Consider the following 15,430-nt stretch of genomic DNA (forward strand, 5'->3'; position numbering starts at 1 on the left):
CAGCAGGTAGCCCCGCCCTAAAGCATCCCCTGCTTTATGGTCTATCTGACTTTAAATGGGACCATCATTTACTAAATGAACATCATGCTGTATTGAAGAAGACTTGAAACATAAACTCATGTTTACAATGTTTACTGAGGTCATAAATCAAGAGAGAAGTAGAAGCTCATTTACTCAGAGACTTCTATACAACCAGAGGAGTCGCCCCATTAGAAAGAATGCAAGTTTAAGGCACTTCCACATTGGCTTCACTTTTCAGACCCCGGAGGTAGCCCACTGGTCCTGAGGAGGTAGCCCACTGGTCCTGAGGAGGTAGCCCACTGGTCCTGAGGAGGTAGCCCACTGGTCCTGAGGAGGTAGCCCACTGGTCCTGAGGAGGTGGCCCACTGGTCCTGAGGAGGTGGCCCACTGGTCCTGAGGAGGTAGCCCACTGGTCCTGAGGAGGTAGCCCACTGGTCCTGAGGAGGTGGCCCGTTGGTCCTGAGGTGTTCAATTCCTGAATTCGCCAATGTGAACACCAGAATGTTGGCTAAATGAATAGATGAATGTATGATGTTATTTTCTTAGCTCTCTCTCTTCTTCTTCTATTGTATAGTACTGGATGCTTTCACCTCTTCAGGTGTTTAAAAATGAAACTGAGAAAGAAAATTGCCTCTTTGATGGAACTGCTCACAGTTTGTGTCCATGACTTAAAATGATTCACATTCAATTAAAAGTAAATGGAACTGACAGGAATGTGAATACAAGTATACTTTTTTCATTTTAAGGAGTCACAAGCCAGAAAGGTTGGGAACAACATGTCATGTAGTTCAAGCATGTCAGATAAATGGACTAAAAGAAAGATCCCAGAACTAGACCTGAAAAGAATTGAAAGATCATTTGAGTGCAGACGACAAAAACAAAAAACAGCAACAAGCATATTTTAAGAACATCAACATTTATTTCACATGATATAAAACAGATGGGCTATGAACATTTTGCATATTGACCCTAATAATATTAATAATAACCTCTTATAGTTATAATATTCGCTCTTCTTTTCAGTGTGTACATAAATTATGCTATCTTGATTTATTTTATGTTTTTACAGTTTATACATCTCTTTTAAATTTCTTTTATGTCCTGGAGCTCCAAAGTCCTACTTATTGCTTCGTACATGTGCTATTCTCCAATTCTTCACCACAGGACAGATTCAAATGCTAAATATCTAATCTGTGTCGTGTCCTCAGCCTCTTTATATCTTCTAAGTGATGTAAACCAAAGAGAAAAACAAAAAGAGAGCAAACATTCACATACTGTGTGTGTGTTGTCCACAGACTTCAGGAAATTCAGACTGTCTTCTCAACAGAAATAATCAGAACTTCTGCAAAATACTTAGTTCTGTCCAAAAGAATCAGCAGCATGAAGTGGCACCTTGTTGAAGTAAAAATATGCTTTATGTTCATATATATACTTTTTATATATTTATATATGTATATCAAATGAATGACAATCTGTTATGTTGCAGGTGCAAAATGAAAATAGAGTAACAATCAGGGAGTCTCTGGACTCAAATGAACTCAAAGAATGAAAATCAAAGCAGGTTAAAATCCAAGAGCATCGGCGGTCACTTTGGGGTTAAAGTAAAGCACTGCATGTGTGTTGAGTTTTGGTGCTTAGCCCATCAAGAGCTCCTGTATGCAGCTGTACACTCACCTCCAACAACTCAGTAACAGGAACCTCCTCCAGATCAGTAGAATATTCTAAGAATTATAACGCTAAGATGACTTTAATACTTAGTAAGGTATCAAAAGTTCTGTGTATTGATGCGTGTGTGTACAGTTGGCAACACATCTACGGAGCTATTACCCCCAAAACAAGTCGTGCATACAGTCAAGATTGTGAAATGGTTATATACAGTATACTGTATTGTAGCCATAAAAGTATGACCAATTAACAACAGCAACACAAAAAAGAAAGAAAGTGAAACAGAAAACTGTCACCTAACTACGGTCTATGTGGACTGACAACCAAAAGAACAGGATTGACTGTTCAGTGTTCGTTTGTATTACTTGTAATTCAGCCTGACTGGATAAGTGGCATAAATAAATGGTTTATATTATGGCGAGTATTTGGAGTAGCTGGCTACCTCACAGACAAATCATCAAATATGCTGCAATGATTCATGTTCTTCTCTAAAACAGAATTTGCCGCGTCGGAAACGTCACTTTCCAACAGTGGTCTCAGGCTGTGAAGGTTCTCTATCTATCTATCTATCTATCTATCTATCTATCTATCTATCTATCTGTCTATCTATAAGTTCCCTTCTTTCATTCTTAACACAACCACTTGAGTCACTTTCCGTGTGTACAACCGAGTGCAACACCATGAATGACTTTAAGGAGAGACTTTTTGAAAGTGTTATCTCCATTTGCACAAATAATTGTATCGAGACTGAAAATGCACGCAAAACCATTTGCAAGAATTTTTGGAGGGAACCAAATTCAAAAATAGATAATAATAATTGATAATAATCTTGTTCCTGATCACATGCAGCCATGTGGATTTTATGAGAAATGTATGCACACAAACATATCCTCTTTTGGCATCATGATTTCAGTCTGGACCTGGCTTGCAGGGGCTTTAAAAGGCATGTCTACACAGACGCATTCAGACGTCGTCCATCCCACGCTCATCTGTTGGAAAAGACACACTGCTGTTTGAATCAATCTAGCGGTCTACCCAGGCTGCGTAACAGCTGCTTTACTCAAACTACACACATGTAGCTGTGACCTGATGCATATTTCTACACTTCAAGTCTGTTTTCTTCAGTTTTATGCATGTAACTATAATGATTGTGGGTTGGACTCTAAGTGCTGCCAAAACGTTGATGAGCGACACTCAATACTGTGGTTGGGTGCAATAAGGAGGACTGAAGGTGCTACTCTGCTAACATGCTGCTTAATACACAGCCTGTGTAGACATGGTCCATTCTAACTGCTCCTGTGGTCAACACATCAGACTGTTGTCGTACAGAGCAGCCACCCTCCATTAACATTTAAGACTATAGAGGATAACAAATAGTAAAAACTGTAAAAACAATCTTCTTTTTCAAAAGAAGTTCAGCCTTTCTAAAACATATATAAAAGTGGTTGAAACAGACACAGAACAAGCCCTGTACAACAACCCCCCCTTCTCAAACTAGAGAGAGAGACAGAGAGAGAGAGCAGCGATGTCGGAGCGAGCTATAGAGTGAATGAAGAGAGGGAGCGGCGTTAATGAGAACAAAGCAGTGAATCAGAGAAATAAAACCAAGAAACATCCCGAACACAGCTAAATAAGAAGTAAGAGGATATCCAGGCAGAGGTCTGCAGCGTCTCTGTAGATACACTGCTAGAGGGTCAGAAGAGATGATTGAGAGGGATTGTTTTAGCATCAGTTTATATATATCTATATTGTTTTCTTTAGGAAATTCCTGTATTTTTCAAAAATCAGTTGAGACTTGAGTTAGTCCCATATTCCTTGGTCTACCACTTTCTTTTCAACGATGGACCTAATAGGGCTGCCTGTTAATTCACAGCTGGAGACTCATCTGGAATCCAGACTCCAAGGAACATTTCTGGGGTGGGCAGGTATATTTCAGCTAAAACAGACATAGTGTGTAACTTTTTTATGACTTCACCATTTCACAATCTTATTTTTATGCAGAAATGTTTTGAGACAAATCTGACTCCAGAGATTGCTGTTTTGCTCCGGGACAGATCCAACAGGTGTTAAAGATACAGTACATGTGCCTTTCTATCTGTCTGGAGGTGATGGCGGCCCGTCTGTGTGTTGTCAGTCAGTTCCAGTTGCAGGGCAGTCATCCTCTCAGTCTCAGTCTCCTTGTGGGCATGTAACAGTAGTATCAAAATAGTCCTGTTGTAAATGCAGGAAGCCGTGGAGCATGCTCTGTGCAGGCAGGCTACATTTGGGCTTTACGGGACGCCAGTGTGCTCGTGGAGGCCGGCGTCGCTCATGTGTCACTGCTCACCAAGGTGAATGTCTGCACTGCAGGGAGGAGAAGAAGAGAAGAGAGGGAGAAGAGAGGGAGAATGGAATTAAGAGAATGTGATTAAAAGTCACCGCTGATTAAATTCAAGTTTAAAACAAATACAGATACAGAACAGTTATAGAAGCATAAAATACACTAGAGACCATCTTGCGATAGGATCACACCAGCAGTGATGCCAAATCGCACCAGGGGCGTGAAGTGGGGGGGCAACAGCCCCTTACCCACTCCCAACCCCCCTACTTCCGGCGCCCTCGCTCGGACCACACCCATCTTCCAACTCGGCCTTCATTTTGATCTCAATTACACACCTGTAAAGTTTCGTGACTGCATTGTTATCGTGTCGACAAAATCTATATAAATGATAAATAAACACCTGGCAAAGTATTCCAAACCTCTACTGTGGAAGAGGTAGTGGTAGTTCCTGCTACAGTAGGTGTCTCCAGGAACTACTGTGGTAGTTCCTGCTACAGTAGGTGTCTCCAGTAACTACTGCGGTAGTTCCTGCTACAGTAGGTGTCTCCAGGACCTACTGTGGTAGTTCCTGCTACAGTAGGTGTCTCCAGTAACTACTGCGGTAGTTCCTGCTACAGTAGGTGTCTCCAGGACCTACTGCGGTAGTTCCTGCTACAGTAGGTGTCTCCAGTAACTACTGCGGTAGTTCCTGCTACAGTAGGTGTCTCCAGGACCTACTGCGGTAGTTCCTGCTACAGTAAGTGTCTCCAGGAACTACTGTGGTAGTTCCTGCTACAGTAGGTGTCTCCAGGACCTACTGCGGTAGTTCCTGCTACAGTAAGTGTCTCCAGGAACTACTGTGGTAGTTCCTGCTACAGTAGGTGTCTCCAGGACCACATTTTGCCAAGATGACCCACACACAAGCCCCTTTCTCAGCCTGTTTAAGGCGGGATTGTTGCGCCGTTATTCCGTCTCACTGTTCTGTATGAAAGGTACAGAGGTGGAACGGGGACAGAGTTGTTCCGCCGCTGAGCCGGCAGCAGGGATAGTCACAAAGCCGAGCCGGCGTCTGTGTAAAAGGGACAGCCGGCATGGCGGGACTACACACACACACACACTAGACGCTGTTGTGTTACACATTACGCCTCTTTCTATCAAAGAGTGATTGGTCTGTAGACTAGTCCATGTCTGTGATTGGTCTGTAGACTAGTCCATGTCTGTGATTGGTCTGTAGACTAGTCCATGTCTGTGATTGGTCTGTAGACTAGTCCATGTCTGTGATTGGTCTGTAGACTAGTCCATGTCTGTGATTGGTCTGTAGACTAGTCCATGTCTGTGATTGGTCTGTAGACTAGTCCATGTCTGTGATTGGTCTGTAGACTAGTCCATGTCTGTGATTGGTCTGTAGACTAGTCCATGTCTGTGATTGGTCAGTAGACTAGTCCATGTCTGTGATTGGTCAGTAGACTAGTCCATGTCTGTGATTGGTCAGTAGACTAGTCCATATCTGTGATTGGTCAGTAGACTAGTCCATGTCTGTGATTGGTCAGTAGACTTGTCCATGTCTGTGATTGGTCAGTAGACTAGTCCATGTCTGTGATTGGTCAGTAGACTAGTCCATGTCTGTGATTGGTCAGTAGACTAGTCCATGTCTGTGATTGGTCAGTAGACTTGTCCATGTCTGTGATTGGTCAGTAGACTAGTCCATGTCTGTGATTGGTCAGTAGACTAGTCCATGTCTGTGATTGGTCAGTAGACTAGTCCATATCTGTGATTGGTCAGTAGACTAGTCCATGTCTGTGATTGGTCAGTAGACTTGTCCATGTCTGTGATTGGTCAGTAGACTAGTCCATATCTGTGATTGGTCAGTAGACTAGTCCATGTCTGTGATTGGTCAGTAGACTAGTCCATGTCTGTGATTGGTCAGTAGACTAGTCCATGTCTGTGATTGGTCAGTAGACTTGTCCATGTCTGTGATTGGTCAGTAGACTAGTCCATGTCTGTGATTGGTCAGTAGACTTGTCCATGTCTGTGATTGGTCTGTAGACTAGTCCATGTCTGTGATTGGTCAGTAGACTAGTCCATATCTGTGATTGGTCAGTAGACTAGTCCATGTCTGTGATTGGTCAGTAGACTTGTCCATGTCTGTGATTGGTCAGTAGACTAGTCCATATCTGTGATTGGTCAGTAGACTAGTCCATGTCTGTGATTGGTCAGTAGACTAGTCCATATCTGTGATTGGTCAGTAGACTAGTCCATGTCTGTGATTGGTCAGTAGACTTGTCCATGTCTGTGATTGGTCAGTAGACTAGTCCATGTCTGTGATTGGTCAGTAGACTAGTCCATATCTGTGATTGGTCAGTAGACTAGTCCATGTCTGTGATTGGTCAGTAGACTAGTCCATATCTGTGATTGGTCAGTAGACTAGTCCATGTCTGTGATTGGTCAGTAGACTTGTCCATGTCTGTGATTGGTCAGTAGACTAGTCCATGTCTGTGATTGGTCAGTAGACTAGTCCATGTCTGTGATTGGTCAGTAGACTAGTCCATGTCTGTGATTGGTCAGTAGACTAGTCCATGTCTGTGATTGGTCAGTAGACTTGTCCATGTCTGTGATTGGTCAGTAGACTTGTCCATGTCTGTGATTGGTCAGTAGACTTGTCCATGTCTGTGATTGGTCAGTAGACTTGTCCATGTCTGTGATTGGTCAGTAGACTAGTCCATGTCTGTGATTGGTCAGTAGACTTGTCCATGTCTGTGATTGGTCAGTAGACTTGTCCATGTCTGTGATTGGTCAGTAGACTTGTCCATGTCTGTGATTGGTCAGTAGACTTGTCCATGTCTGTGATTGGTCAGTAGACTTGTCCATGTCTGTGATTGGTCAGTAGACTTGTCCATGTCTGTGATTGGTCAGTAGACTTGTCCATGTCTGTGATTGGTCAGTAGACTTGTCCATGTCTGTGATTGGTCAGTAGACTAGTCCATGTCTGTGATTGGTCAGTAGACTTGTCCATGTCTGTGATTGGTCAGTAGACTTGTCCATGTCTGTGATTGGTCAGTAGACTTGTCCATGTCTGTGATTGGTCAGTAGACTTGTCCATGTCTGTGATTGGTCAGATGCTGCTAACTCCTCCCCGTTCATGTGAACACGCTCACAGCCAGACTGAGAAACTCTGGGTTGGTTCACTGAGTTGATAACCAGCGTCGTAGGACCGTTTAGCGTGATCTCTGTTGTTAGAGTTAGTGAAGCCAGATAAAGAGAAGATACCCTGGGTATGTTGAACTGGCTTCGTAGTACAGACCTCAGCTGTTCAGCATCAGTTGCCATGGTGATCTACCCCGGTAAGAAGTGAACCACCTTCATAGGACTGAAAACCCTGAAGGGTTAACCCTGAAGTTACCTCGCTAACCACAAATCCTGCTTTGTAGTACAGGTCCCTGAAGAGGCAGAACCCGATTGAGTTTAAGCCGGTTTATTATTATTATTATTATTATTATTATTTGTTGTTGTTGTTGTTGTCTTATGTTGCGGCTCAAATTGCCGTGAGCTGGAATGAGCTAGAATCATGAAACTTGGCCCAATAATGTGTAATCGGAGAATGATAACTCTTTCTATATGTCATCAACCCAGAAATATTGTGGAAGATATGATCTCTGGCACCTAAATCTTAGCTACAGCCCTTCAATATTTCAACATGCTATAATATCAGAGCGAATTTCAATGCAAAAGAGAGATTTTCAAAATGGAAAGTTATTTCAATTCTGTATTGAAATTGGTGAGCAAGTGCAGCAGAAGCTCTTCATGTTTACGTGGTCTGAGATTCAACTGAAGGTCACATGTGATGGAGGGAGTCTTCACTTACAAGCCAACACATTGTTGTTGTTGTTGTTGGGTTTCTTGTCATCTGCTGTTAGCTGGTTGGAAGAATCCAATCTCTTCACCAGCTTCTCCTCTCTGGTGGTTTGTTGCATCACATCTGGTTCCTCCTCCCTCGGCTCTGGGCTCGGCGTCTCAGGCTCAGGAGTCTGGAAGCTGCAATCAGCAGAACAGAACGGGTCACACTCTGCAGGGACGTGCACAGACATCAGGCTCTAACCTGACGTATAGAATACATGAGAGCCCATAGATGTCAATACAATTTGACATGTGTTTGGATTATAATTTTGACAAGTTTGTATATATTTATTTCTTGTTCAAGAAACTTTTGTTCTATAGACATGTTTAATCTGTCTGAACCTGATCATTTAATCTTCATAAATTAAGGTTGATCAGTCCGTCCCTTCAGTCGTCTCCTGTCCACGAAGTGGATCAATGACCCAACACAGTAGCCGTATATTTTGTCTCTCGCTAATGGATACCTATGGGTGATCTTAGCGCATGTGCACACACACACACACACACACACACACACACACACACACACACACACACACACCTGTTTTCAGTGGTGGTGTTTGTTGGCGAGCTGGTCAGATCTTGCTCTCTGCTTTCGTCATCCTCAAAAGGCTGAAGGTTTACGATCTCCACATGCTGAGGCTCTGTTCCCAGGTCCAGAATCACCACCCTCTGGCGTTCACACAGCTGAAACACAACACACAAACACTTAGAAAACAGAGAGTTTAGCTTCGCATGGCTGCGATGTGCTGGGAAATACATATAAGGATTTACTTCAGTTGTCTTTATTCAAAGCAAACTGTAACTCCACGACTAAGCAGTTAAGGATTGTGCTTTCAAGTGTGCAATCAGTGTTGTTTCATACAGTGAGAACAACAACAATTATAAATACATGAGGAAATTAGTCACTTCAGAAAATATATAAGCAGATGGATGACAAAATAGAAAAATTCTAAATAAAAGAAATGTAAAACAACGAATGACTGGTAGAAATTAAGTAATGAATATATAAGTTCAGTAAATGTTGTTCTGTCTCTGCTGCAGAATGAAGGTGGTGTGTTCAGTCGAGGGTTCGATGGCTGCGGGGCACCAGGGTGCTGCCATACTGTTTGTTGGTTGTTTGTTGATATTTATGGAATTTTATTGTTTTTTAAAATCAGTGTTTTGTGTTCTTTTATGTTTGTTCTTTTTAACACACACATTGCTGCTACCTTTATTACTTTTATCAACCCCTTCAACTCCATGAGCCAGGGATGTACACAAACTGTTTGGGATTTCATGCTGCTTGTCACTCGGACTACAGACCACCTTCGGCTGGGTACCTGAGGACAATCTACATGATCAACAGCCTGTTCCAGGGAATTCCTATTAAACCTGCGGGACCTGCAACATGACCTGGCTAACAATGTATGGAATATTCCGGTGGAGTTTCTCCTAAACTCTAAACAACTAGCAAGGTGATCAGAGACAGTCAGCTGCAGCTGGACTCAGGTCCTGTCTGAGGACTCTTTAGAGCCTCTAGCCAGCTCTGCAGTAACGTTACTGATCTCTGTTTACCTCAGTGAGAGGTCACTCAGTGTCTGTCGGAGGACTCTTTAGAGCCTCTAGCCAGCTCTGCAGTAACATTACTGATCTCTGTTTACCTCAGTGAGAGGTCACTCAGTGTCTGAGGACTCTTTAGAGCCACTAGCCAGCTCTGCAGTAACGTTACTGATCTCTGTTTACCTCAGTGAGAGGTCACTCAGTGTCTGTCGGAGGACTCTTTAGAGCCTCTAGCCAGCTCTGCAGTAACGTTACTGATCTCTGTTTACCTCAGTGAGAGGTCACTCAGTGTCTGTCGGAGGACTCTTTAGAGCCTCTAGCCAGCTCTGCAGTAACGTTACTGATCTCTGTTTACCTCAGTGAGAGGTCACTCAGTGTCTGAGGACTCTTTAGAGCCTCTAGCCAGCTCTGCAGTAACGTTACTGATCTCTGTTTACCTCAGTGAGAGGTCACTCAGTGTCTGTCGGAGGACTCTTTCAATGCAAGAGATGAAGGTTGGGTTAGGGTTAATACCTTTTTTAAAGGGATCTAAGGAGGTGTTAAAGTAACAAGATGCCCATTTCTAAACTCTCTTTCTGTGCATGTTCAACCTTTACGTTTATCTGCAGTATTCAACTCAACGACACTTTATAATGTTGAAAGTAGGCTAACACAGAAATGTTGAAACCGTGAACGACTGCTCTCATGACTTTGACTTCAAAGTGACTCTGAGATCAACATGTTAACTTGCCACCAGATTAAAGTAAGTAGTAGTAGTAGTAGTAGTAGTAAGTAAGTCTAAAACACATACACCGTCCTGCTGCCAGAAAAACTCAAACAGATGTGGATTAATCCACAGCTGAAAATAGTCCCCAACAAATGCACATTTCCTTCAGTTTGACTAACATCAAACTGAAGCTTTGTATTTATGGAACCAACGGGCCTGGCACTGATAAAGAATAACACCAGACTCATCCTTTAACAGCATGTCAATGAATTACATGTTTAACTTTCAAGGGAAAGGCAAAACTGAAAATGAATAGAAGCTGTAACAGGAAGTGATGACATCAGGACAAGCCTTTACGTGCAGCCCGGCTGTGCAGGCCTCGTCTACAGTACCTCATTGTTTATGCTGTTGGCCTCAACCTGCAGCTCCTTCACACTCTGCAGGGTCACGTCCTCGTCCCGCTGCACGTCCTCACGCTTGTCATTCTTCACCTCCTCCAGTCTCTGTATCTCCTGGAGGTTGAAATAAAATCTTGTCATGAGCTGTTTGTACAGTCATTATTAGAAATGTGCATGAGGTTTGCACCGTATTCATGACGGTATATAAACACCATGCATCGCAGTGCATATATAGGTTATATAACCCTATATATATATATAATATAATATAATATATACATAACCCTAACCCCTAACCTGTGGTCCACGTTCTGTGTGAGTCCCAGCAGCCGTCCTGTCCTTTTCCATGTGAGCTACCTTCAGCTGCTGCAGAGCTGCTTCCAGCTCCACAGGGTCTGCACAGACCCCCTCTGTCTGCACCCGGGTCTGCATGCACACACACACACACACACACACACACACACACACACACACACACAAACAAATATTTGGCAGTTTTCAAGGCCCAAGGAAAAGGGGAAATGTAAACACAAGAGATAGATTCTAAGTTAAAGCGGTGTAGTTAAGGCTTACGTCTATGTGTGTGTGTATGTGTGTGTGTGTGTGTGTGTGTGTGTGTGTGTGTGTGTGTGTGTGTGTGTGTGTTTGTCTGACATCACCTGCTGGATAATTAAAGGGTTGTCTTTGCTGAAGGAAGGCGAGCGGGATGGGGTTTCTCTCTTCTTCTCTCGGAGCGACGAGGCCTGCTGGTTTCTCCTCATCCTCTCAAGCTGCTCCTCCACACTCATCCTCATTCTGCCGACCTCTCGCTCCCCGAATCCCGTCTGGTCCACGGCACTCCTGGGACGCTCCTACAGGACAACACTCAGGGTTACATTCTTCTTCTGGGACGCTCCTACAGGACAACACTCAGGGTTACATTCTGTTCCTGGGACGCTCCTACAGGACAACACTCAGGGTTACATTCTTCTTCTGGGACGCTCCTACAGGACAACACTCAGGGTTACATTCTTCTTCTGGGACGCTCCTACAGGACAACACTCAGGGTTACATTCTTCTTCTGGGACGCTCCTACAGGACAACACTCAGGGTTACATTCTGTTCCTGGGACGCTCCTACAGGACAACACTCAGGGTTACAGTCTGTTCCTGGGACGCTCCTACAGGACAACACTCAGGGTTACATTCTGTTCCTGGGACGCTCCTACAGGACAACACTCAGGGTTACAGTCTGTTCCTGGGACGCTCCTACAGGACAACACTCAGGGTTACAGTCTGTTCCTGGTACGCTCCTACAGGACAACACTCAGGGTTACAGTGTGTTCCTGGTACGCTCCTACAGGACAACACTCAGGGTTACAGTGTATTCCTGGTACGCTCCTACAGGACAACACTCAGGGTTACATTCTGTTCCTGGGACGCTCCTACAGGACAACACTCAGGGTTACAGTCTGTTCCTGGGACGCTCCTACAGGACAACACTCAGGGTTACATTCTGTTCCTGGGACGCTCCTACAGGACAACACTCAGGGTTACAGTCTGTTCCTGGGACGCTCCTACAGGACAACACTCAGGGTTACAGTCTGTTCCTGGGACACTCCTACAGGACAACACTCAGGGTTACAGTCTGGTCCTGGGACGCTCCTACAGGACAACACTCAGGGTTACAGTCTTCTGTCTGCAGTAAACTCTGGCTCCATGTTTTTGCTCTCTTTGTCGCTTTTAATCCAAACCAAAGAAAGAAATTGCTGAATTTCCATCAAAGATGCTGAAGATGTTAGAACTTCCCAGAGAATGATGCCTGACTGCCTGACCATGGCAGGACTATCAGGATGTATGGGCTTTGTTCTTAGTCTTGTTTTTAGGTCGTGGGTGAGTGTTTATGGTATGGTAAGGTATGGTATGGTATGGTATGGTAAGGTATGGTAAGGTATGGTAAGGCATGGTATGGTATGGTAAGGTAAGGTATGGTAAGGCATGGTATGGTAAGGTATGGTAAGGTATGGTAAGGTATGGTAAGGTATGGTAAGGCATGGTATGGTAAGGTATGGTAAGGTATGGTAAGGTATGGTATGGTAAGGTATGGTAAGGTATGGTAAGGCATGGTATGGTAAGGTAAGGTAAGGTATGGTAAGGCATGGTATGGTAAGGTATGGTAAGGTATGGTAAGGTATGGTATGGTAAGGTATGGTAAGGCATGGTATGGTAAGGTATGGTAAGGTATGGTAAGGCATGGTATGGTAAGGTAAGGTAAGGTATGGTAAGGCATGGTATGGTAAGGTATGGTAAGGTATGGTAAGGTATGGTATGGTAAGGTATGGTAAGGCATGGTATGGTAAGGTAAGGTAAGGTATGGTAAGGCATGGTATGGTAAGGTATGGTAAGGTATGGTAAGGTATGGTATGGTAAGGTATGGTAAGGTATGGTAAGGTATGGTAAGGTATGGTAAGGTATGGTATGGTAAGGTATGGTAAGGTATGGTATGGTAAGGTATGGTATGGTATGGTAAGGTATGGTAAGGTATGGTAAGGTATGGTAAGGTATGGTATGGTATGGTATGGTAAGGTATGGTAAGGCATGGTATAGTAAGGTATGGTAAGGCATGGTATGGTATGGTAAGGTATGGTAAGGTATGGTAAGGTATGGTATGGTATGGTATGGTATGGTATGGTATGGTATGGTATGGTATGGTATGGTAAGGTATGGTAAGGTATGGTATGGTAAGGTATGGTAAGGTATGGTAAGGCATGGTATGGTATGGTAAGGTAAGGTATGGTAAGGTATGGTATGGTATGGTATGGTATGGTAAGGTATGGTAAGGTATGGTATGGTATGGTATGGTATGGTATGGTATGGTAAGGTATGGTAAGGTATGGTAAGGTATGGTATGGTAAGGTATGGTAAGGTATGGTAAGGCATGGTATGGTATGGTAAGGTATGGTAAGGTATGATAAGGTATGATAAGGTATGGTAAGGTATGGTAAGGCATGGTAAGGCATGGTAAGGCATGGTAAGGTATGGTGTCTGCCTCATCTCAGTGGTGCGGTGGTGCAGTGTATAGAATATAGAACGTATCAGTATTAGGCTACTGTCAATAAACAAAGGAGGGATTATGATCGTTGAGGCCCTGAAAGGCTTTTAATGTGAAAGGTCAGTGCAGGAAATGGCTGCTCTTTTCAATGTTTTCTTTTCCCTGCTCCAGTTAAGGTTTCCATCCACCCGTATCTCTGTGGTACATACATGTTGATTACTGGATAGATTGAAGACTGAACCAGGAGCAGAAACCTCAACAACTGGGATTAAAGAATACAAAGACAGCTTTTGTATGTTGCAGTGAAAAAGGAAATGAGGAATAGACGACGGGATGTTTAACTGCTAAATCAACTCAGAACACCACACAGAGATTGAACAACAACTTTCAGCTCTGAGATGTGAAGAACGGCAGTGAACCTGAAGGGGTACTGCCTGCTCCGATAAGGGGACATGTCATTGTAGATTAAGAATCTAAAGAGCTCGGACTCAAAGGACTGTTCACAGGGATCCTTTAGGCTCATTCTGACACTTCTGTTGAATTTGAATTGGTTCATTTGATGTAAACAATGTTTTGTGTCTGTCGATGCTGTGGGTAAAACTTACTGATCTGGATTCAGGCTTCTTGGTCTTCCTCAGGGTGACGTAAGAGGCGATGGTGGAGGACTCGGGGGGATTCATGGGAGATTTGGTCCTGGGAGGAATGATGCCCACCGGGTAGGGGGGCACTGTTGGAGAGATGGCAGGGAACACTGTCACTTCCACATTAGCAAACAAACATGTTGTGGCAGGACATTTAACATGCTTCATTTCACAGAAGAGAGACATTCAGGGACATAATTGCTGTTTATCAGGGAGCTATACGTTTGATTAGTGCAGTCACAGAAGCATGGATCAACCTTACCCGTCTTTTACAAATACATTAAAGCTGCAGTAGGCAGTATATTGTTGGCAATGATGATGATCATTTAATGATAATGTGATGAGGTGGGTCACACAGATTGATGAGGACACTGAGTAAGTGTGAGAGCATCCTCTTTACGTGACTGAGTACCTTTTAAAGCTGCAGTGTCTTTACTCTCAGCAGAGGTCTCTGTCTTGTCCTTGTCCTCACTGTTGGCCTCGTCTCCTTCCTCCTTCACCGTGGTCAGCTCAGGCTCGCTCTTATACAGCCGGTAGTCTGGCGCTTGCTGTGTGGGAGAGAATACACACCATGTAGCGGCAGTCGGGCACACACAAACCCACACACCCATACGTTGTCAGGGGTGCTATTGGTAGCCAGATGAGATCTACATGGATATGGAATGGCTCATGCAAGCCTTTGTTAAAACAAGTAAAGAGTGATCCTCCTAACACTGTTGAGTTGGATCATCAGGCCCCGAGCATTGGCTCAATAGACCCCTGAGAGTTTTAACTGTTAACTTTCACGTAGCAGTAAGAGAAAGAAATCTCCACCGATTACATCACTTCCCCGCACAAACATCCAACGTCAAAGATCAGAGTAGGCTCGCTACAGATACTGAGTGTAATCTGTTCTTGTAATCGGTGTTGTAGTTTATTAACTATAAACTATAAACTTTAATGTTGTAATTTAATGAGGAAAAGTTTTTAACATTTCTAGAAAAAAGTTGTCATTTTATAAGAAAAGTTCGTGAGAAAGGTGTTTTATTATGTGAATAAACTCAGAGTTTTACAAAGAAAAGTTGTAATATTTTAAGAATAAAGTCGGATTTCAGCATCTATTTATGAAATATTAGGACTTCTTCTCAGAGTCCTCTACATGTGATAGTACAGGCATATGTTCTCTAGGGCCATAAAAAGTATTTTTGAATGAGCACACTCAAAGTAGAAGCAAGACACACTCAAAACACACGTG

The 15,430-nt window shown here is 43.5% G+C and overlaps 1 protein-coding gene across 1 annotated transcript in view; it reads right to left on the reverse strand.

Moving 5' to 3' along the window:
• Positions 1–920: 920 nt before the first annotated feature.
• Positions 921–15,430, reverse strand: part of LOC141762342 (pleckstrin homology domain-containing family A member 5-like) — a 118,859-nt gene continuing 104,349 nt past the window's right edge. Inside the window, exons 18-25 of the mRNA XM_074626426.1 lie at positions 14,609–14,808; positions 14,161–14,282; positions 11,185–11,376; positions 10,823–10,951; positions 10,520–10,639; positions 8,421–8,566; positions 7,848–8,017; positions 921–4,029 (exon numbers count right to left, since the gene is read on the reverse strand). Coding sequence (XP_074482527.1) covers positions 3,995–4,029; positions 7,848–8,017; positions 8,421–8,566; positions 10,520–10,639; positions 10,823–10,951; positions 11,185–11,376; positions 14,161–14,282; positions 14,609–14,808 — 1,114 coding nt within the window. The 3' untranslated portion in view covers positions 921–3,994. The remainder of the gene's footprint in view (positions 4,030–7,847; positions 8,018–8,420; positions 8,567–10,519; positions 10,640–10,822; positions 10,952–11,184; positions 11,377–14,160; positions 14,283–14,608; positions 14,809–15,430) is intronic.

This window comes from Sebastes fasciatus, chromosome 23 (genome assembly GCF_043250625.1).
Source record: "Sebastes fasciatus isolate fSebFas1 chromosome 23, fSebFas1.pri, whole genome shotgun sequence".
Taxonomy (NCBI): Eukaryota; Metazoa; Chordata; class Actinopteri; order Perciformes; family Sebastidae; genus Sebastes; species Sebastes fasciatus.